The sequence below is a fragment of the Candoia aspera genome, chromosome 3 (assembly GCF_035149785.1).
Source record: "Candoia aspera isolate rCanAsp1 chromosome 3, rCanAsp1.hap2, whole genome shotgun sequence".
Classification (NCBI taxonomy): Eukaryota; Metazoa; Chordata; class Lepidosauria; order Squamata; family Boidae; genus Candoia; species Candoia aspera.
In genome coordinates, this window is record NC_086155.1 from 13206770 (window position 1) to 13231284 (window position 24515).

The 24515-nt window shown below is 37.9% G+C and overlaps 2 protein-coding genes across 6 annotated transcripts in view; one reads left to right on the plus strand and one right to left on the minus strand.

Moving 5' to 3' along the window:
* Window positions 1-1282: 1282 nt before the first annotated feature.
* On the minus strand, window positions 1283-18259 carry RAB22A (RAB22A, member RAS oncogene family). The gene is made up of 7 exons (XM_063297010.1): window positions 17926-18259; window positions 15416-15495; window positions 9648-9729; window positions 6581-6652; window positions 6398-6504; window positions 5436-5545; window positions 1283-3893 (listed from the first exon to the last, which is right to left on the minus strand). The coding sequence occupies exons 1-7, from the start codon at window positions 17959-17961 to the stop codon at window positions 3796-3798; spliced, it is 585 nt and encodes a 194-aa protein (XP_063153080.1). The 5' UTR covers window positions 17962-18259; the 3' UTR covers window positions 1283-3795.
* Window positions 18260-18304: 45 nt separating this feature from the next.
* Window positions 18305-24515, plus strand: part of LOC134492863 (serine/threonine-protein phosphatase 4 regulatory subunit 1-like) — a 49725-nt gene continuing 43514 nt past the window's right edge. For 2 of the 5 annotated variants that reach the window (XM_063297005.1, XM_063297009.1), the window contains exons 1-2: window positions 18305-18584; window positions 18884-18928. In XM_063297005.1, the coding sequence (XP_063153075.1) occupies window positions 18578-18584; window positions 18884-18928 (52 nt within the window). In that variant the 5' untranslated portion in view covers window positions 18305-18577. Of the gene's footprint in view, window positions 18585-18883; window positions 18929-24515 lie in introns of those variants that run through there. The other 3 variants (XM_063297006.1, XM_063297007.1, XM_063297008.1) reach the window with 2 other exon arrangements.

Consider the following 24515-nt stretch of genomic DNA (forward strand, 5'->3'; position numbering starts at 1 on the left):
GCAAGTTCCCCACATAAATATCCAACTATTATTTTACTGCAGTGTCCAAACTGTAATTCATACTAAGGTGGGATGATACCTGATTAATATTGGGAGAGGTATTTAGGCTTACTATTTAAAGTACATGCACATCAAAGCTACAATCTTACATGCACTTACCTGGGATAAGTCCCATCAAATTCATTGGTTGTTTGAGAACATGTCAAGCAGTCTACAGTATTTATTGCAAGTTACTTGCTTCTATTATATGTGGTTTCATATGGATTTACATGCCCCATTCTCAGTATCCCACAGCTAACTTAAATCTTCAGCTTTGTTTTACTTTATACTAGAATAAGCAGGATGCTGAGTGGCAAGAGCAACATCATCTTACCAGATGTCTATTAATTCTTGAAGGATTTGTGCTATTGCATGAAACTGATATATTGCAACATATAATAAACAAGAGGACATATTTGGGACTTCTTTGTGGGTGCTGTAACTCTACATAAGGAGAACATATACCAGATATCCCCTGCCCAGGAAAAACCCTATGGAGGAGATCTAGGATAAATGCAAGATTGGTTGGTAGAAGTTTTGTTCTATACAAGTAACTCAAGTGATACAATTTAACTTCAGTAAGTGGAAACCTAAAGATTCCCAGATGTTTACCGGAGAGACGCTGAAGCTCAGAATTCATATTAATTTGTGCAAGCAGAGATAAGCAGTCAGCACTGAGGTACTACAAACAACCCCCATTATCCAGTAAACAGCTGGGATTTAGATTTAAATTATCTCAATACAAATATTTGATTCAGTACATCCAGTGAACTCTAAGGCAGGCTAACACCTGGCACTGGACCTGATGACTTGGGACTGGAAGAGAAATTTTTGAAATACAGCCAAGGCCACAGCTTGCATTTGAAATGTCACTCTGCATAACCACATGGTAATACAAGGCAACACTATAGTAGCGTTTTCAAAAGATGCAACTGGTGGTATGTTAAAGTATTCTGTTTACAGAGAAGGTGAAATAAAAAACCCTCTAATTATAGGTAATTGTAAGAAGGTAGTTAATTGATATCACAATGGCATAAGTGAACTATGAAAGCCAGAAATAGTGGCAAGGTGCTACTATCATGCAGAGATAAAGTCAGCTGGTACAGACATGAGTGATATTCTCCAAAAAAGCTTCCTGATTGACCTCTCTCTTTATGTGAGGCATTTACTATTTTTAAGACTTGTTTAAACTAACCAGGAAAGTACCACCAAGAAACATAATAGTGATTAGAAAATAACCATGTGAAAAAGAAAAAGTTTTAATAACCATCAGTTTGGATAAGCATATGTATTAGGCACTGACATTCCAATACTGTATCTATACAAGGCTGCACTGGGGGACAATGATTTATCTATATGTAGGTACAGAAGCAGCCTGCTGACCATCTCCAGTTCATTAGAGGGTTTTTAAAACTAGTATTAGGTTAAATCTAACAAGTTCTTTTAAGCACTCAAGGGCCGGTATGTGTTTACCAGAGATTTTTGCTTTCTTTACCCCATGGTAGTTCTTTGCCAAATTTCAAAGGTCTCTGAAACAGCACAGAGTTTTGATGGGAACTTCTCAGGCATGGAAAATGCTAGCATCAGAAGGAACTGACTGCTAGGTCCTTGCTGAAGCCTAATAAAACTCTTGGAAATGATCCTTATTCTGACTTCAGTTTACCATGCTGAGCAAACTGCCTTGAAAACACCCAGTAAGTACATCCCTGATACTCTTCCTTTCACACATTCAATTCCACATGCAGTGCTGGACAAACCATGGTGTCTTTGATTAAAAAAAACTGACAATCAAAGCTATTGGACTGACTTGTAATGCCAACTTCTCCAATCTACAATTCTAAATAATTTTTGCCAGCATATGGCTCTTTGGACTAGGTTACGTAAGTATCCTCAGCTGATTCTTGAAATCAAAACTCAGAACAAACTAACGACATAAACAAGGCAAGATATGGAATGCACAATACATTTCGTTATTAATGTACAGATTCATAGTTTGGCTAGAGGGAATGCCAAATACTCCACAATTTGCTTTTTCTTTTCAGAGACTTCTGATATAATATACAACAACATTGCAAAATTAGAACTTTGAACTCATTAGATAAGATCACCTGGGCTTAAATTTATTCTGACTCAATAATTCCAATTGCATTGGTTAACTATAATAATTCCCGTGTACTAAGGGTAATGTTGAATTATATGGTATAGGATATAAAAGCCTAAGCCCTTTCCTTATTTCCAATGTAACCTTTGAAATTTCCTTTTAAACAATGAATTAAGAGCAAGCCACCACAGATATGTTCCTGTGAACAGGAAATATCAAAGTCTTATAGCTTCTTTTACATGCTGTGAGTTTACCTGCCTATATTCTAAAGAGGAAAAACATGTACATGTTTTCTCTGACAGTTTGCAACAAAAATAAATAATGAGAAATATGATGGGGCAAGATTAATTTATAGTTTAAAATAAATGAAAAGCACAGCCAAAGCTACGTGCTAGTCTGTTTAAAAGCAGGGTCTAAAAAGAGTTAGTCTTCAGAATGAGTTCAACTGTATGGAAGCAACCATCTACGCTGCCCCAGTTACCTCTGAATCCTGTTTCTGGATTATTCTGTAAAGTGATTTCTTCCAGAAGAAAGCCTCAAAGTACACTAGTAGCAACCTCTACTGGATAGTGAGGGAAATGTTTTCCAGTACTATGCTAGAGGATGCCAACTGATTTAAGGCCTCATGCTCTTAGGCTGGGATTCCCAGCAATTGTTTGTAGGACTTTCTTTCACAATTTGCCTCATGGATGAGACAGGGAGATAAACAAGAATCTGATCTTTAGCAATGGCACTTTCATAATTTATATTACTTCAGATACTGGCTTCATAAATAAGTATTAAAATGATTTATGCTAAGCAATTGCAAACATTTCCCACCTAACATGCTTGCTCTACAGGCTACTGACAGCAACTGATACCTGTCAGTTGTGGTCAGGTTATTTTCATCCATTTCATCTAAGCTTACTAGTATCTTAATTGGAAGTCTATTAAGAAGAGTCTATGTCTATTTAACTATAAAATAATTATACATAATGAGCTAAGATTGTCTAAGGCTACGCTTTCCCTTTTTTTTTTTGCTTAAAAGCAAACATCTTATTTGTATTTCTATAGTATTATTAGAAAATAAAGAAGTGCAATTTAAGATTAGGGACTGAATGGGCTGATTTGGTCACTCTTATCAGCATCATTATTCTGGTAGCCATTTATCAATCATCTGTTCTTTCTAGCCTTTGGAGAAGCAACAATGAAAACAGGAAGGCTTATAGGAACAGCAACAAGGAGTGCAGAATGGCACTAAAATCAGGATTAACTTTTCTTTCCACAGGGCTCGCCCACTCCCTCCAAAATCCATAAAAAGTGCTAGTTTCTCTCCCCTTTTACAAAAGCATGGCAATGTTTTCCTACAAAACTATGAAATATCAAGGCTTATAACCTGTACATTGGATTCTCCTCTTCAAAGGTTGAAACAGAAATGACAGGTGATCCCCTTTGATTGTAAGAGATAGTCTGTATGCTGCACACATGGAAACAGTCCGATAGCACGATCACTGCAGACCCCCACAGAATGTATGTAAGTATGCCAGAACTGGTCCATTTTGGGGTCTTTCAATATCAGGGAAATCAGAATCCAGTACCAGTAAGAGATACTCAAAATAAACCCTTAATATCTAAGGCCAAATACTTTATAAAAGCTAGGTTGGTGGGTCGCAGTATCAACAACAGCTGCGTTTGGTCACAGAAGGCTGTCTCCTAAGTTTGAAGCCCTTACCGCTAGATGGAGGGTTGATGTCTGTTGACGGAATTCTACGACCTGCAGAGGGAGGAAAGAACAGCACGAGCATTAGCAGGAAGACTATAAGCAAGATGGGTGGCTATACCAATATGGTAAATAAAGGCTCCTTCTGAGAGTCTAGCTGCATTACAAGACATTCATAATTTTGATAATACATAAAAACAGAAAGAAGAGTCTTCTCAAAGGCATCCATTAAAACAGACACGGGACCACCGATAACTTAATGGCCAACACCGCAGGAAGATTCTGTAGCGGCTTAGAAGTCAAGCTTACAGGGCAGGGGAAAAATGATAAAGATGCTTTTTTAAAAGACTGGAAGCCTTATATGGACATTTTGGTGAAAGAAGAAAAGACTGATGATTTACGGATTTGGAGATTAGAAAGGGTTAAAGAGGAAGGGGAAAGAGTACAATGGCAATTACTCAATAGAAAGAAGGGCAGAAGTCAAAATTCCAGACTTGCTTTTTTTTTTTTGTACTTCTTTTTTCTTATTTCCTACCTTGTTTCTTTTTCTTTTCATTTTTATACTTTTATTGTGTTGTAAAATTATAATAAAAATATTTAAAAACCCAAATACTATGTGTTTCCTGAATTAAACTAAAAGTATTGGTAAATTATCTAATAAATTATTTGAACTGCTTGGAATTCATCTTACAAGCTGAACGTTTAATCATTGACAATCCCGCTTTACTTGGAAAAAACTCACCTATAAAATTAACACTTCAAGATTGTTTAATTAAACAAAAGTACCACCCAAAATTGCCAGAGTCTTATCAGCTTAATTCCACATTATAAATGACGGTGGTAGGAAACGTTATCACAAGCATATATCCGTGGGACCAAAGGTTATCTTATACAATAAACTGATAATATGCTGGGACCAAAAAAAAAAAAAAAAGTATATTTTGGACAGTACCAAAACATCATAAAATACATTACCAGAAATACATGATATTGGATAGCTTAAACATTTAAAATGCTTAAACATATTTATAGAAACATTTTGAATTAGAGTTGCATATAAAACATTGTAAATATATTCTGATAATATTATCAGATTATATCCATGTTTAAATTCTGTTCCCAGAAGGGAAGTGGCATTAGTTTTCTTACCAGAACACCACAGAATCTTGGGAACAAGAACAAGTCTTTTAAATGAGCTAGGCTACTTAATACTTTGAGGAGAGGTGCTTCTCTCACATCAACACATTTCAACAAAGTACTGGTTTTGAATATTTTGCACAACTCTAATGCTTGCTGTATATTTCACATCCTCTCCTTCTAGTGATATGAAAGAAACCCATTACATATCTGTTAGCAAAATTAAGATATTTCACAGGATGAAAAATTTAATGTCTGTACTTTTCTCCCTCTTCTGCCAGGATATGATTTAGAAGATCAAGGTAACTTCTGTGTCCTAATCAAATGATCCTAAATGTGAAGAAAGTGTACAACTGGTACAAGCCAAACATGAAGCTAATATAATAAGATTTTTTTTTTGTTATTAACTAGGAATGCAGGAAGAGAAATAGTAGTGATTTACTGACAATTAATACTTACTTATTTCTATAAACAGTTCATTTATGTTTATTGCATTTTTTGCACTAGTCTCTACAAATATTGCATGGATGGAATCTGCATAGTCTTTAGCATCTTTTTCGGTAACTTCTCTGCAGGGTAGGAGGGAAGAGAATACATACATATAAATAAATAAGTAATGATTTACTTTGATTTCAGCAAAGAAAATTAATTGCAAATCAACACAGCATTATCAGTTATTTCTACAAGTAATCTAAACTCCGTAAGTCACTATATCTGAGAGACATGAAAATATAACCAAAGTTTAACACTATTTGTCGTGGTTGTACATCTCTCTATACTGCTGAAACGTTAGTGGTTCAATATAATAGGCAAAATAAAGCAACAAAAAGGGTGTGGCCGATTCTGGATTTCATAAAATATAAAATTCTGATTCCACAATGATTTACTGCTAGTTAAAAGACAGTAATTTTTGTAATGTATGTCCAGGAAAGCATGGATGGCAATTAGATATTTAAATTAAGCTCAATTCCATCACTTCCTACATTTGTTTCCTGGCATTCTACCTTCCACCCAACTAATTATCGAGGAGCTCAGGAGCTATGCTCTGTTCTCTCCCTTTCCCAACAGGATTTAATCCAATGCAGGACTCTTTCTGTAGTTAACTTTTCCCAAATACGGTTCATACTGCATCCCTTCCATTCTTCGTTATTTAACACATGGCCCAACTTTCTATTCAATGGGCTGATTAAAATAGTGAATGGTAATTAAAATGGAAGTAAATTACTTCCATGAATATTAAAAACATAATAAACTTTGTTTTGAGGCAGCCTAGTTATTTCTTGCCCCTTCTTCAATCTATTAAAATTAATTAAGGATTAGAATATCCATATATTTTTGGAAACTAAGTAGAGAAAGAGCTTGTACTGGCAGATTTGTATTAAAATGTTACCAACAGCTGGATAAGATCCTGTTTAATTTACCTTACATCATTAAGATCACACTTATTCCCAGCAATTGCTACAACAATATTGGGAGGTCCATGCTGGCGAAGTTCTTTTACCCAGTTTTTTAATGTTGAAAATGTTTCCTAAAATGGAAGCAACAAAATCAGTAAATTAAATAAAATAGCCAATCTATAGATTTTGCAAATGTATTAAGTTTACCTCTTTTGTAATATCATAGACTATAATAGCTGCTGCGGACCCTCGATAGTACATCGGTGCCAGAGCACGGAACTGTAAAGAGAAAGAGCACATGAAAATGGCTTCTGTGCCATATTAATCATATCAAATATTAAAGGAAAAGGGGGCTAAAATATGAGTAAGACAGATAAAATAACATTCATTATAAGACACCCTTGTCATCTATCAGAGTCTTTTTTATCATATTTCCTCCTAATAAACTAGTAACACAACTAAAAGAGAACCAAGGTATAACAATTCTGAAAAGCAATTTAGACAAAAAGAAAGTGATTGGCCCTGATTGCTTAGCAAGCTTCACAGTTCAGTGGATTATATATACCTAGAGCACTCTAAACTCTATACTCCAACCCTTTAACCAATACAAAACATCTTGATGCTCTACAGCAGATGTTTTAGCCAGCATTCATAAACTGAGGAAGGTGCAAGGAGACAGTGCAGATTATACTTCGTTTCAATTGCCATATTATGTTATACAGAATATGTTTTTATTCTTTCTTTCTTTAATAAAGTAATAAACTGCCCAGAGTCCCCTTTTCAGGAGAGATGGGCAGTGATAAAAATTTGAATAAATAAATAAATAAATTGCCATAATCTATTGTACATGTCTAACGCAAGACTGCATAGTGTCCAGTATACTAATGGGCATTTTGCATATACTAATGGTATATGATGAATTCATTAATGATTTTTGTTGTTTATTCGTTTAGTCGCTTCCGACTCTTCGTGACTTCATGGACCAGCCCACGCCAGAGCTTCCTGTCGGTCGTCAACACCCCCAGCTCCCCCTCATTAATGATATATCCATATAATTGCGAGAAGGAAGATATATACATAAAGTGAACAGAAATACAAAAATGGCATATCATACTACATAAGACATGGAAAAAAGCTTGCTTCCATTTGTGTTCTGAGCAATTTAAAACTTTAGCCAAATAAGCTCTAGAATGCATTACTTAACTAGATCGGTGCTTCCCAACCTTTTTCCTTCATTACCCAAAACCGCTTATCAGAAAGTCCTTTTCACCCAATGTAGCTGAAACACTTTAAGTCAATTTAATGAATTCATGGGTCATTACCCAAAGAAAAACCACTTTTACTCAATTTTGGGTAATTTACCAGGTTTGGGAAGCTCTGAACTAGATGATGCAGTGAAAGGAGAGAAAACAGATATCATAACTGAATGTAAATTTCAATCCTGTTTAAATTTAGTGAGCAATTGAAGCAGCTGACTAGTATATTAGCTGCTTGTAAGGATATAGTTTTGTTACCGATGATGCCATACTACACAAGAAAATCAATGCAAATAATTTTTCAAAGCAACTTGCTTCAGAGCTGAGTGGGGAGATGAACCTGGATGTTTTTCATTCTTAGTCATACCATGCCTGCTGTCTAAAATGACCTTTTCTATAGTTGCTACAAAAGGGGAGAAGACCACAATTCTGAGTCACAAAGCTGACAATATATCATGTTATTTCTGTTGCAAGAGCTGCAAGTTTTATTCAGAAGTAAAAATAGAAGATCCTCTTTTCTTCAAGTACTGCAAAATCAGCAACATATAGACAGATCTAAAGAAAATGGATTCTAAAGGTTATGTTATTCTCTTATTCAAAGACAAACCTGAAGATTGTTAAGGACGCTGAGACAATCAGCTACTGGTCTTATGCAAAAAGCTGTATTCTACCCAGTGTTTCATACTTCAAAACCACAAGACATTTCAGAAGCTTAGAGGCAAGGACACTCCTAAATTTTAGGGGCAAGTGATTATTTAGTTGTTTATTAAATTCCCTGTGTGGAAAGGATTCATGAGAAAACACAAAAACAAAATGGAAGACATACCAAGCACTGACAATCATATATTAGGGCTGTGTAAAACACTCGAAGGGGCATTTCTTAAAGTGTGTTGGCACAAGCGAAATATATCTCATCAAAATGTTGACATGACACTGTCCTCCAGAAGGCTGGATCTGCCTCTAGCAAGGGGTTACCCAAAGTGCATAGTTGCTTTGCTGGCAGCCCCAGTGGAAGCACTGTCTACGCATGCAGATGCAGATGACCAAGGAAAGGCCCCAAAGCAGCTCTACATTCAAGATGAGCCAGTAGGTTTTATGAAGTGCCTCTTCAAATGCTTTGCGTAGCTTGATATGCAGCTTCCAAGAAAGTCACAGGCGTAGATCCATAAACGGGGGGAAAAGCCCTAAATGGGCAAATATTAATGAAGCATGGAAAAAGGCTGCCTCAAGCAGGACATCATTTAAGGCAGAAGTGAGCCATCTTTCCACAACTGGAGGCTTTATTTTTTAGTATTTTTCTGACATATATAATTACGTCACCAAGGGGGTAAGGCTGAGATTTTGGGCCTGTCTTTTACTGGCAAGTATTAATTCAACTTACTTAAAACAGTGAACATTTCCAAGAACAGGGAAGTGAAAATTCTAATGATTTTACAAGTAGCAATCTTAAGAGGAAAAGTATTCATTCTTCCGCTGTGAGTCTAAACTCACATGCTATACCACTCCCAAGCTATCTTATCATCAAAGCCTTACTAAACTTACTGAAATACAAAGGATAACTGGCCCAGAAAACATAGAGCCTAATGTGGGTCCATACACCATAGAGTGATTACTAATATACATTTAAATGATAAGGTTATGTAGCACTATTTCCTGTGCATTTTCTACTATGCATTTAGATTGTTTTTAGATTCATCATTTCATTTTCTCTTAATTCATGGGCGTATTAGAATAAGGCTATCTCTAGAATTTCATTAAACGTACCGTAAGGTAAATTTAGGTGGGATGTAATATACCCACAAAGGTGCTTATCTATCCTTTATCTCAGTGCACCATTTCAAAGAACAAGGACAATGATTCTGAAATTAACTGATAAGGAAATCTCCACATCTAAGTGACTCCTGCCAATTAAAAAGAGCTTTATAAAAATCCCTTATGATAAGGATATAGCCATCTATAAGTAGGTCAGAGAGAAAGATTTCATCAAGCCCCATTTAAAAAATGGTTTATCTACTTACTCGTTCTTGTCCTGCTGTATCCCATATTAGGAATTTATGTAATTCATTCTGATACTGTACTGTCTTGGTCATAAAAGATGCTCTGAAAAGAATGTTATGTGTGAATATACCATAAAACAAAGGAGGCCATCAACTAAAAGTCAACATATTTCCCATAAAAAATATTAAGGTTCTGATTAATTTTATAACTTTAAAAATGGGAAGGAAAAATTGTATATTTCATGTTTTCTTTATCTAGAAGTAAGGAGAATAATTAAAAAGACAATAAAAATACTTTGGACAACTAAAATCGATTGATGCCATCACATTCTATTTTGTTTTTATAACAGATCTTAAATAGGGAGGGAAACACACAAAGGTCCAGGTGTTTCATTAGTGTTTATATCACAAAATAAGTTGATGTTGGCTCCTTTATTTTCTTTACTAGAAAAAGCTACATGGGGCTAGATTTTACTAAAATTGGGCACTGGGAATTGAGGCTTGTTCATTTTCTTAAGAGCCCCTCTATTTACTCCATTTCACTTCCTACTGGGCTTATTAAGCCAAAGACACAATACATCCAGATGCTTTATTTAGTAAAACAGAAAGATCTCAATTTATTATGTAAGAGACAAACATCACCCAATCAAAACTTCAGTACAGTCATACACATGCAACTAACACAAAACTAAAACTGGAACAAGAGGGCAAAATAAATTGATACTGCATACTCTTAGTGTTGCAATTTATACTACAAGAATGGAAGGGCTCCCACTCTACCAATTATATAATGGTTTGGATTGCTTCTCGTTGCATATTTGAGAAACCATTCAATTACTCAGAGTCTAGAGTGGAGGATTGTTGAGTAATTTTGTCTGAGTATACTACTCTGTATATTAAAATGTTCACCTATTTTTTTCTTTTAGAGTTAGATTAACTGATTTAACTAAACAATTAATTCCATAGTATAATATCAAAACATAGTGATAAGACTATTTAAATTGTCTTTGAGCAATATTCATATAAATTCTTTTTATTTTCTTTAGCAAATAGCAACATTAAAAACCCTAAACATAAAAATAGTTGTGTGTATTATTAATCAGAACAATATGTTTATTCTTGGATATGTTTTGTGAAATGAAAGATTGCTTCTTTGCATTATTAAAATGTGGGCAATCATCCTAAGGAATAATAGCTTCAATTGTACCATTAGCTGGTTTCAATTGCAGAATCACTAAACCACAGATTTTCATATGTTGAACTAAATTCATGATCTATGAACTGATATGAGTTTGGAAGGAAAAAAATCTCTAACCTCAGTTTTCAAAGTCTCTGATGTTTTCAATCAAGGAGAATAAATGTGAAGGATTGCCTATTGTTTAAAAGGCATTTGGAAAAAATGATAAAAACTAGCTATATGGATTTTTGAAAGCAGGTAAAAAATATACTGATTCTACAGGATTCAGATTCTCCATGTATCTATGCATACTGTGACTGTGTGTGGAAATAAAATGGGATGGGGGTGGGTGGGTACTGGAGAAATAGGCACTTGTGGTTTACCATATAGGAAGCCTCTAAGCCTTCATATAAGCTATGAAATGGAAATCCAGCTTACATCAATGGCACTAAAGTACAGGATGTTACTGAGAAAAACGGAAGTATTCCAACTATAACTTTATGTTAAAATTAGCAGTCTACTTTAAACAAAATGAAATTAAGCAATACAACTGGCATTATGTAGGATCCAAATTTGAGATTTAAAATTTTCTGAGATCTTTTTATGGCAATGCTTGTAAGCCATTAACTTTTTATTTTTCATACAGCAATCCATTTTCCCAAATAATTTTCTGTACTGCTCTCAAAATAAGGTTTAATAAATATTCACTTTGGTTTATTGAAATGATTTACATGGCTGCCCAACTAGTAAATTTCAACACAGGGTGACTCACATAGAATTAAAAACACAAAACAAAATAACCAGTAAACATAAAAACCACAAGAAGCACAACACAATAAAAACAATCAAGGCCGAACCATAAACATATTAACATTCAGGATGGGCTTATTCAATGCTCTGTCCCAATGCTTGGGGGATAACCCAGGTTTTTTATGGAAACCCAACAGAGTTGGAGCCATCTTACTTGGGGGTGGGGGTGGGGGTATTTTGTTCCAAAGGGCAAGCATAATGAAAGAGAAGGCCTGCGTTCTGGGTTCTACTAAGTGCCATTGTTCATAGAAGGGACCTGCACCATGCCCATCCTATTGGGTCTCATGGGACACATAGAAACAACAGGAGATGGGTGGTCCTGCAAATAATCTGGCCCTATTTAATGTATTCAGTAGTTATCTATGAAAATTAGGCAACTCCACAAAGTTTGCTCTTCGAACCTTATATTTTAAGATCAGGAATAAATTTAAGATAATTGTAGATCAAGTGACAAATCATAAGCAATTAGAGAAATATTTATAAATCCTATTTCCATGTTTTTTTAAATGAATGAAATATGGCTCTTGATTTCCTTTGGAGTCAAGCATGTTTTGGAGAACATTTATTGAAGTAGAATGACATATCTATGGTACAAGTCACTTAAAAGCAGAATGAACAAACACATCTAGGCTCTGCTGGCCTGCAACAATTATCTCCAAAATTATCCAAAACAGGAGGTGGCAAGATCCATGACCAAATAGTCAAGTATATTAGCTTATAGTTATGTTATGGCTTAATCATTTTTAACAAGCAATAATCTTATCAGTAATGAAATTATTCTCTCCAGGAAGATTTGTAAGTATTTTTTACATCATTCCTACAAAAAGTAAAATTTATAAGGAGTCCATTTTGTTCTTTCAACATGTGAACACATCCCTAGCATGACAAAAGAAGATTTAAAAAGCAGAATCCTGTAAAACAGTAACCAATTAGACACCAAGTAGATGTATTAGTAGGGCAGGACATCAACAGTGTCTCAGCAGCCAGTCCTTTTGTCTTCTTGGTTTTCTCTTTCTTTGGGATGTATTTTGTTGCTGCCTCCTGAACAATGTTGCGAACTTCTGTCCAGAGTTCTTCCAGGACCCTATCTACTAAGTCCAGTCCCTTAAATCGATTCTTCACCTCCACTGCATATTGCTTAGGAATATTAGTGAGCTCAAATCTAGCTGATCTGTGGGTCTTCCCTAATTTCTTTAGTCTGATCCTAAATTGTGCAAGAAGAAGTTCGTGATCGGAACTACAGTCAGCTCCAGGTCTTGTTTTTACTGACTGTATGGATGTCTGCCACCTTTGGCTGCAAAGGATGTAGTCAATCTGATTTCGGTGTTGTCCATCTGGGGAAGTCCATGTATAAAGCCGTCTCTTAGGTTGTTGGAAGAGAGTGTTTGTTATGCAGAGTGAGTTGTCTTGGCAAAATTCTATCAGTCTATGTCCTGCTTTGTTTTGTTCTTCCAGGCCATGCTTACCTGTAATTCCAGGTGTCATTTGACTGCCCACCTTAGCATTCCAGTCTCCCGTGATGAAAATAACATCTCTTTTAGGCGTGTTGTCCAGTAGGTGCTGCAGATCCTCATAGAACTGCTCTACTTCAGCTTCTTCAGCATCTGTGGTTGGGGCGGATATTTGGATCACTGTGATGTTAGATGGCTTGCCCTGAATTCGAATTGAGATCATTCTATCGTTTTTTGGATTGTATCCAAGCACTGCTTTAGCCACTTTATTATTAATTATGAAGGCTACTCATTTCGTCTGTGGTCCTCTTGTCCACAGTAGTAGATCTGGTGGTCATTTGATGTGAAGTGGCCCATTCCAGTCCATTTCAGTTCACTGACGCCCAGAATGTCTATCTTTAATCTTGACATCTCACCAATAACCACATCCAATTTGCCCTGGCTCATAGGTCTTACATTCCAGGTTCCAATGGTGTGTTGATCCTTAGAACATCGGATTCACCGTTCACCACCAGCACCGTTGGCCGCTAGCCATCCTTTCGGCTTTGAGCTAGCTGCGTCATCACGTCTGGGGCTAGTTGAACTCATCCTCTGTTCCTCCCCAGTAGCATTTTGACCATCTTCCGACCTGGGGGTCTCATCTTCCGATGGTATACCGACATATCTCTGGTTGTACTGATCCATTGAGTTTTCACAGCAAGAATACTGGGGTGGGTTGCCATTACCTTCCCCAGGGATCGCATTTAGTCTGACCTCTCTGTCATGACCTTCCCGTCTTGGGTGGTCCTTCACGGTTTAGCTCATGGCATCACTGAGGTGCTCAAGCTCCAGCACCACAAGGTAACGATCCTTTGCTGAAGAGGGACTGACTACCTGTCTACACATGTTTCTGCCCATGGAAACATCGGGTCAGTGAGAGTGGGCATGCTCTAGGTCCCATCAATTAAGCAATGCCACCTTGTGGGATGCCAGAAGTGTGCATTCTTGGCGATGGCTTCTGCCCTGGGGAATGATATCCCCCGCTCGATCCAGAGATCTGTACTGCTTCTACCATGTTGACTTTGTGCAAATTGTTAAAGACATGGCTGTTCTCCTGCATCTTGGGCAAGGATGGTGGTTAAGCCCTTTGGTTTTTTTGGTTCTGTCTTCCAGTTAGTTGTATACTTTTTCATAACAAAAACTTGAGACTTTATGATTTCAGAAATTGGGCACTAGAGGGGACTAAAGATTCCAGGCAGAGAAGGAAAAAAAAGTGGAAACTTGCCTTTGGTTTTTGGTTACTATGACGATTTATAAAATGACACAAAACACTTTAACATTTGAAATAGTGCAGAAAATTTTCAAAGAATGGGGCCAGATATTAGCAGCCACAATATCAGAAATGTCAGCAATGATGTCTGCTTCCATGGATAGATTATGTCCAAAAGAGTCAAATCTGATGCAGAAATACCAGAACCAGAAATACTGGTTAATTAATAATAAAAAGTGTGGATTCTAAGATAGAGAAGGCACTCAGGAATTACAAATTTATTTATTTTTTATCCTGCCTTTATTATTTTTATAAATAACTCAAGGCAGCAAACATACCTAATACTCCTTCCTCCTCCTATTTTCCCCACAACAACAACCCTGTGAGGTGAGTTGGGCTGAGAGAGAGAGACTGGCCCAAGGTCACCCAGCAAGCTTTCACACCTAAGGCAGGACTAATGGAAGCCTTGGTTAAAGTTTTGAAAATCAAAGTGGAAATACAAATGACAGACCAAGATAATGACCTGGATAATGACTTTTTACTGGACTTACACAAGAGGTTTGCTAAAGCCTTGAAGAAGCCTCCGCAATGGGAAGAAGAAAAATTGATGAGAGACCAAATCCTAAAACAACATCTGAATGAATCAAAGATCAAGACTGTTAGAAGGAATAAAAAAATTGGTTTGTTTGATCAAGGTTAAAATAAGACATGGTATTATAAAGCTCTGGTAACCCTTTACGAACTTTTTCCCTGATATCAGGACTGACGTCAATGATTTATGGATTTGCATATAGATAAGGAATGGGTTATGGGAAGAAAAGATATTTGTTTGTAACCTTATAGGGGTGAAGAGTTATCAAATTTGTTTTTACGTGTTGTGATGGAAGTTGGAAGTCACTTCTTTACATATTTCTTTTCTTTTTCTTACTTTTTTTCTTTTTCTTACTTAGCACTTTCTATTCTTTCCATTTTTCCTTCTTTTCTGAGTTTAGTTTGTAATTGCTCTTGTCTTATAAATCTTTAATAAAAATTATGGAAAAAAAAAGAAAACTCACACTTCATACAACTTGGAGCTTTCTAGCTCATTGGTTTAGACACTTACCCAATAGTTGGATTGATGTTTGGATCGAAGCTGTCTTCTACAAAGCGCCATACAATGCTTGATTTGCCCACACCTGTGTCCTGAAAGAGAAATGAAAAAGGTAATTTTAAGCTCATTCAAACAATATCCATCTCCCTGCTACCTGTACTTCTAAGAGCAGCACCAGTGTCTGCACTTTCCATCCAACTTCCCTGAATTTGGACAAGTCAATTTCTCTTTCCAAAAAATATCCTTATCTAAACATTATCCAATGAACATGCCTGAATTCATTTGAAACTATTAAAGAGATAAGGAAGGATTCTTAAAATCTCACCTAGCAACTTCTTAATATCTGAGCCAGGGATATTACCTTATTTGAATCTACTGTAATCATCAGTCTAAATATTGTTAGGTAATAGTAGAGTAAAGCTATGATACTATGCAATTACTTCAAAGTTAACCCCAATGAAACACTGGGATTTATTTCAGAGTAAATATGCATTAAATTGATATCTTATTAAGTAGTCTATCCAAGAGTGAACAAAATGTGGGGTATGTTTTCATAATATATGCACCCATGATTAACTTTACTCAGTGAACCCAACTTTCTGGGTCATGTAACACTAGGGCTATTTGATTGGTGCTACAAAACTCCAAATAATAGCAACAAGGAGTTAAACGGTTGTCATACAGCAGTGCATGTCAGTAAAGAGTTATTTTAGATAACACAGTACTTCTGTGCTTTCCCAAATAAACATTACAACGCATACCTTGCCAAAGACTCATTTCCAACAGCTATATAATGATCCACCCTAAAAATATGCATAGTAAACAATCTGGATTGGAAATACAGTGTTTAACTGGTTCAAGAGTGTTAGTAATACTTGTTATTCATTCAACCCCTCCCTATTTAATGAAAGGTTATGTATGCATTCAGGAATAGACCTGGGGGGGGAAACATTAAGCAGGTATGAACTAAGTATTTCAGAAAATATAGTGATGCTTCTGTAATTATTTCTTTTTGTGTACAAATATAGACAACCTAAACTGGACAAAAAGCCATGCTTCAAAGCATCACAACTATCTTTTTTCACAACTGACTATCCAATGGTCATGCTGCAACTATGACTTCACTAACAGCAATGTCATACCTTTGGAGGAAATGGTTTGAGCCTGTGGTCAAAATTTATATGTTAATCTAAATATATTTTTAACTAAAGAGTCAGGCTGGTGTAGTGGTTAAGGTGGTGAGCTAGAAACCAGGAGACTGAGTTCTAGGCCTCCCTTAGGCCTGAAAGCTGGCTGGGTGACTTTGGCCCAGTCACTCTCTCAGCCCAACTCACCTCACAGGGTTGTTGTGGGGAAAATAGGAGGAGAAAGGAGTATTAGGTATGTTTGCCACCTTGAGTTATATATAGAAAAGACAGGATAAAAATAATAATAATAATAATAATGTTTAGCTGAAGATCCGGGGATTTAGTAATGCTGATATTTTTAAAAGAAAAAAGAAAGGTATCTTTCTGTTTCTTTCAACATTCTTAAAGACATACATGTTCTTCTGCATTTAAATGCAAGGTATATGAAATATTCTGCCTTTGTATTATTTTATACAAATCATAGGACAGAGTGAATGGACAAAATTATTGCCTCACTAACTCTTTCATATGCAGAACAATTCCACTAAACAAAATACTGTATAAACACCTTTCAGAATTGGATTTTAATTCAAATTACATTATTTAGATATTAATATTTTACAGCGAAATCCTATGATTATCTCCTCAGAAATAAGATTCATTCAATTAAATGGGACTGCAGTCTTAACCATTGCCCCCTTTATTTTAAGATAAAGGATTTTGTTGCATACTCCTTAAATCAATCTTAAAAACTTCCCAGCAGGCATCTCACAAAATATGTCAACCAGGAGTTAGCACATACATTTTAAACACATTTTTTTTTTACAGAAGTGTTTTGAATGATTCTGGAAGAGGTCGGAGAACAGACAACGAAATAACTTTCCTTTCCAAGAAAGGGCAAGACCCTCTTAAAAGTTGCAGCCTTGAGCACATTTGGAAAAAAATCCTACAGAGGAAGCTGAGGCTGGACTCTCAATAAATATGCATTATGAGGAGCAACTTCAAGTTAAAAGAGAGAAAGAAAAGGAGCGTCACAGCCCAAATCCATATCGATAGTTCCAGAAATCAAAGGATTGTCAGAGAATAATCCTAAAAAGGCTGACCTGGAATTTGCCTCTTTGAGACCTGCCGAGAATTGGGGTGAAATTGTTAAAGCACTTCTCGTGGGGGGAGGCAGACGACCCCAGTTCTAAGGTGTGACACTCCGCCGCCCCCAACTAAGGAAATGATTACCAGGGAAAGCCATCGCCGAGCGCCTTGGAGAGCAAACACCCTTCCTTCTTCAGAGGAAGGCGCCTCTGAAATAAAAAATCAACTTTTAAAGCTGCCCTGTGCCCCTACCACTTTGGGGCTTTAACGAGAAGCCGCGCTTGCCCTCCCGCCCCCACCACTCACCCCAAGGAGGCAAACTTTCAGCTCCCGTAGAGCCATCGCTCGAGAACGAGGGGTCGCCGCTGCTTTTAGGAACCGCGGGCGCCGTCCAGCCACACCATCGCCCCTCGCGGGACCCACATGGAAAACTCGCCCCGCAGCTGCCCAGCGGGGTCTCCGGAGAAGGCGGCCGAGAGGGGAGGCCTCCCCGTGCGGACGAAGAAAATCCGCCCGCGCCCTGCCTCGGCTCTGGGCTACAGGTGAACGCGCCTCTTCCTTCTCCTCAGAGTCCACAGGTCGGGCGCCATCTTGGACGGCCCCGCGTCGAGAGTCACGTGACGGCGCTCCTCCTCCCCGTCCAGTGACCTAATCCGGGAGAGCGGGGGGAAAGAAGGGACGCCCATCTTGGCGTGAGGGCAGCCCCTCGCTCTCGGGGCGCCTCGACTTCGCGCAGTCCTCGCCGCAGCGCCACGTTATTCCCCTGCCTCAGGAAGGGACCCTGGGCTAGGGGGAGCGGCGGGGAAGGGGTTCAACCCAGGGAGGCCGGCACTGACGTTTGATTTCGGGAGAGCGGCGGAGGCAGGGCGCTGCCGAGGCGACCGGGAGCGCCGGCAGCTCCTCCTTTCGGCCGTCCTCTCCGGGCCCCAATCTCCTCCCCATCCATGCGCCTTTCAAAATGGCTGGTAAGCGGCTGGGCGGGGTGGGATGCGGGGTCTTCGCGGGCTGCTCGTGGTGATCTGGTGCCCGTGTCTCTCCCCTCCTCTCCTCCGCTAGCTTTAAATGTGGTCTTTTGCTGCTTGGGGTCAGAGGCTGTTTGGAGATGGCGGTCACTCGGCGTCTGGGGCTGTTTCATGTGCTGCTCTTAAGGCTTTCATTTGTGTGTTTTATGCCTCCCCCCCCCCCCCCCGGTCTTGTGGAGCAACAACAGCAGCACAACCCCCCGTGTCTTCTCTCTCTTTCTTACTCTTGTTTTCGTTTGTAGGGATCCCTTTGTATTTTGTGGATTTGCAGGATGACTTAGATGATTGTGAGTAACTGTTTTCAATTTTTCTTTAAAAAAAAAACACAAGGAAAGGAAAATGGCAGTGAAATCGTGGTGGTGGCTTTCCTAAAGGAGCTCTGACTTTGCCAATTAAAATCCCTCCCAGAGAGGTCGAAGAGGATTGTGAGGTCGATCCTTCCTCTCTTTAGTTTAGGAGAGTTGCTATTTTTAGGGAAGAAAAACCTGTATGTTAAAAGTGTAGCCTTACGATATACTGGAGGCTTTTTTATTTGCTCTAGTTTGACTACTCCAGTCTGAAATCTATTACTGTCAATACCATTTACTTTTAGTGAGCAGCCTAGCTTTTTCAAGCTTGGCCCCAGTGAGCAGCTATATGGAATTAGAGTTCCTATGAATCTTTGCCTGCTGGAAGTGATGGGGATTGTAATCACACATATCTGGAAAGCTATCTTAGCCTCTTCCAGTTTGCAGTTTTGAGAGATCTGAGTAAAGGTACTGATATATTTTAAATAATTTATGATACTGGCATAGTTCTTCATTTTGCAATTTTGTTGAAACAGATGAACTGCATAAGCAGTGTAAATCCCTTAGTATCTAGTTTTACAGTGGAGGGGTGGCAGAAAGGGATTTCTGGGTCATCCCAAAAATAGGAAAAGGAAAAGGTAACCACTTATTTTGGACACTCGTATGCTGCAAAACATAACCTCTACCTCTTTATGTATTCCTGCTTGTTTTTGTTTTGCTTTCAGTAATTGATTGGTAAAACCAGGGGCTGCAGCAGCAATTAAGTTTAAAGAAAAACTTGCAGCAGTAATTGTGATTTAAAGGCGCTGTCCTGAAAATGCAGCCCTGGAAGATCTGTATTAAGTTTGCTGTAGAAACGTTTGCTGATTTTTGCAATACGAACTCTTGATTTTTGTGAACATATAGCATCATAATGTAAAATAAGGAAATTTTAAATTCTAAAGTAAAAGTTAAATGCCATGTTAATTTTTATGAAGTGATAGGTACTATCAAAATGACTTACATTTAACTATCCAGAAGTAGATCTCACTGATTTTAATGGGACATAGCATTGATTATTTGACTAGAATTACTGTAATTCATATCAAATAATTAATCTATCAGTTAAGTTTGTATATTATAAGCAGTCACTTAGACTTTGCTTTCAGATCATATATGTCTGTATCCTAATAGGCTTCATCTTACAAAAGGTGTTCCTTTCTGTATGAGAGAAAATACATTAGGCATCCTTTAAGACAGAGCATGGGTTGCATCTCCTAGGTCATGAGACAGTAGAGTGAGTGTATTCTTTGTGCTCAAAGCAGACTTACTGTATTAGCTTGATGCAAAGGAATGGGACAGTTCCAGAGTTCTGTACTGTACTGCCTTTCAAAGGCTTAATCATACCTGGAGGGTGTGAGGTTTCTGTACAAAGCTCTGACCATCAGTTTCTCAATTTGCAGTTGAAATGGAGGGGAAGGGAAGAGGGGTGGGAAAGGAGGCCAACTGTGATTACCTTATTGTGCCTATTCTTGGAGACACAGCATACAAAGCGACCTATAGCCTTCCAATATTTTGCAAGCTGAAGCAATTTAAGAAAACCTAATTTAAAGCAATAGAACATTGTATATGTGCACACACAGAGATATATGCGTGTAAACTCATATATGCAAACAGTGTGAGAAAGGTATCCCCAAGTATTTAATGTTTATTCTTTTATATTTTGATCCCATTATAATTGCTATGAATCTTTCCAATGTTAATTGCAGTAATACATTATCAAAAATTCCGCTGATGTGTATTACTGCTTCATAGCTCAATTCTGTGTGTAGTTGTTAACCTAAGTCCCATTGAATTAATTAGGTTTACTTTTAAGTAGTTCCTTAATTGGCTTGTGCTTTAAGTTATGTTCTCTTAACCACTCTGTCTCTTCTACTTATCAAAAAATTATCAACTTTCTTTCATTTGAAAGGAAGATTTTGTTGTAAAATGATTCTGTTATAAGGTATGCAGTACTTTAGATTTGAAGGCAAAAAGGTGCTTTAAAGCACATGACACAGAGATAGCAGTTGTTCATAACTGCATAAGCAGTGTTGTGATCTTAGAAAAAGATGCATTTAGTTTAGGGAGGTGTAGATACATGCAACATTTGTGCTCCTAAGTACCATATTGTCTTGAAATATGAAGAGCTGGATAGAACTATTCTGCGATTCTTCCTGCTTCCATATGTAACAGCATATTTACAACAAAACAAGCTGTCCACTTTTGCTGATTTAATGAGAATCTTGTGACTTGAAGAATAAAAGTTCTTGGATCCTTTTTGTTTTGGTAGTAACAAATAGGCTGTAATTTGTCACAGGGTTCAGGTTAAAATGCTAACCTAAACTTAAAATCCATGGATTTTGTTCTCTGTTTATAACCATATCCTGCCACATAGCTAAATAACTGTATTTAACTGTAACCCCAAGGCTGTCACAGAACATAATTGTCAGTCAGAGTTGAACCATTCAACTTGCAGACTCATCTTTCTGTTCAGATATTAAGAAAGCTGTATTCATTGCATTGTTTCATAGGAAAAGGAAAGAGTCTGAAAAATGCATATGAATATCCTACCACCATATGGCTCTTACCCCAACATTTTCAGATAGGTATATACATTTAAACCTCCAGTTCAGCGGACCTCAAGTTAGCAGGCTATACAGGTAGTTCTCACTTAACAATGGTAATTGGGACTGGAAATCTGTTGCTAAGTGATGCGGTCATAAGGCAGGATGTCACGTGATCACACTGACTTACAACAGCAGTTCCAGCAGTACCAGTTGCCACTGTTGGGTGAATCCTGAGTGGTTGCAGCGTCCCATGGTCATGTGATCACCATTTGCAATCTCCTGCCGGCTTACGCATTGACTTTGCTTGTCGAAAGCTGGCAGTAAAGGTCACAGGCATCGATCACGTGACCGCAGGATGCTGCAACATCATAATTGTGAGCTGGTTGCTGAGCACCTGAATCACGTGACCATGGATACTGCAACAGCTGCAACTATGAGGACCCATTGTAAATACCCCTTGTTCAATGCTGTTGCAGCTTTGAAGAGTTGCTGAATGTGTGACTGTTAAGCGAGGATTACCTATATATACAACAAACACATTTTTCATTTAAACATCATTGGCACTTAATGTACAAAAGCTGTTGTATTCAAAGCAGTCCAAATGGTGGCTCTCATTTGCATCAATGTATATCATTTCTCTAACAGTGTCATGTTGCAAATGACTTAAATTGATACAAATTACATAAACTTGAATTTAATGAGCTTTAGGTTTAAGTTTGCTGCCCTCCCCACAAATAGTCTATTAAATCAAGGATTTACTGTAATATTTATTGCTTTCTATAACTGTAGATTCTTATTCTTTGTGCATCTGAAAATCACTAATTCATTTTGCCTCTATAGACAAGGGTGATGAGCTGATAGTTTGCAGAACGACTGCGTTCAGGGAAGAGTCTCTGTTTTGGAATTTTGGGGACAACAGTATCCTGGGACAGTATGGGTCTATCTCAGTGGGTTTTTTTTTTTTTGCAAGCTGGAAATTAATAATTTCATATTTTATATATGAAATTTCATATTTTATATACACACACACACATACTCTACACATACACTGAGAGAGTGTGTATATATAGTGGTCTTTGGATGTATATTTATTTTTTAAGATATACTCTTACTAAACAATTTTTCTTAGATAATCTTATTAATCAGTCATCAAAGAACGTTTTTGTATCTACAAGATTTGGTTTCATTGCTGCCTTAGATATGAGATATACCAAAGCATTTTTTGGAGGTGTTATTTTCTTTAGTGCATTCCATTTTTTGTAAGAAGCAATGATTAAAGTTAAATTTCTGTAGAAGGAAATTAGAAATTTCTGTTTATATATCCCATCCATATCCATAACAATATATGCCTTTAGCCCCAATAGAAGAGAATATCTGTAGCTCAGGGTTGAACTGTGGAGTCCTTGGTGCTCTCTGAGCTTGGCTGTTTGCTTGCAGACATTTCATTACCTGGCTAGGTAACATCATCAGTGCTAGTGAGCGTGCTTCCTGTTTATATACAGTAGCTTGCCTGCCGGTGTTGGTGGGGGTGTGGTTTTCTCCTTGGTAATTTCTTGATTGGGGTATTGTTTTCTGATTGATTATTTTTCTGGTGTTAATCCCTGCTTATCTGGGTATTAGCTACTGGAGGGGATGTGTTCTGGTCTTATTTGTTGGCTTGTTGTTGTTGTTTATTCGTTTAGTCGCTTCCGACTCTTCGTGACTTCATGGACCAGCCCACGCCAGAGCTTCCTGTCGGTCGTCAACACCCCCAGCTGCCCCAGGGACAAGTCCGTCACCTCTAGAATATCATCCATCCACCTTGCCCTTGGTCGGCCCCTCTTCCTTTTGCCCTCCACTCTCCCTAGCATCAGCATCTTCTCCAGGGTGTCCTGTCTTCTCATCATGTGGCCAAAGTATTTCAGTTTGGCCTTTGATATCATTCCCTCAAGTGAGCAGTCTGGCTTAATTTCCTGGAGGATGGACTGGTTTGATCTTCTTGCAGTCCAAGGCACTCTCCGAATTTTCCTCCAACACCACAGTTCAAAAGCATCTAACTTCCTTCTCTCAGTCTTCCTTATGGTCCAGCTCTCGCAGCCATATGTTACTACGGGGAACACCATTGCTTTAACTATGCGGACCTTTGTTGTCAGTGTGATGTCTCTGCTCTTAACTATTTTATCGAGATTTGTCATTGCTCTTCTCCCAAGGATTAAGCGTCTTCTGATTTCCTGACTACAGTCAGCATCTGCAGTAATCTTTGCACCTAGGAATACAAAGTCTTTCACTGCTTCTACATTTTCTCTCTCTATTTGCCAGTTATCAATCAAGCTGGTTGCCATAATCTTGGTTTTTTTGAGGTTTAGCTGCAAGCCAGCTTTTGCACTTTCTTCTTTCACCTTCATCATAAGGCTCCTCAGTTCCTCTTCGCTTTCAGCCATCAAAGTGGTATCATCTGCATATCTGAGATTGTTAATGTTTCTTCCAGAGATTTTAACTCCAGCCTTGGATTCCTCAAGCCCAGCATGTCGCATGATGTGTTCTGAGTACAAGTTGAATAGGTAGGGTGAGAGTATACAGCCCTGCCGTACTCCTTTCCCAATCTTAAACCAGTCCGTTGTTCCGTGGTCTGTTCTTACTGTCGCTACCTGGTCGTTATACAGATTCTTCAGGAGGCATATAAGATGACTTGGTATCCCCATACCACTAAGAACTTGCCACAGTTTGTTATGGTCCACATAGTCAAAGGCTTTAGAATAGTCAATAAAACAGAAATAGATCTTTTTCTGAAACTCCCTGGCTTTTTCCATTATCCAGCGGATATTGGCAATTTGGTCCCTAGTTCCTCTGCCTTTTCTAAACCCAGCTTGTACATCTGGCAATTCTCGCTCCATGAACTGCTGAAGTCTACCTTGCAGGATCTTGAGCATTACCTTACTGGCATGTGAAATGAGTGCCACTGTTCGATAGTTTGAACATTCTTTAGTGTTTCCCTTTTTTGGTATGGGGATATAAGTTGA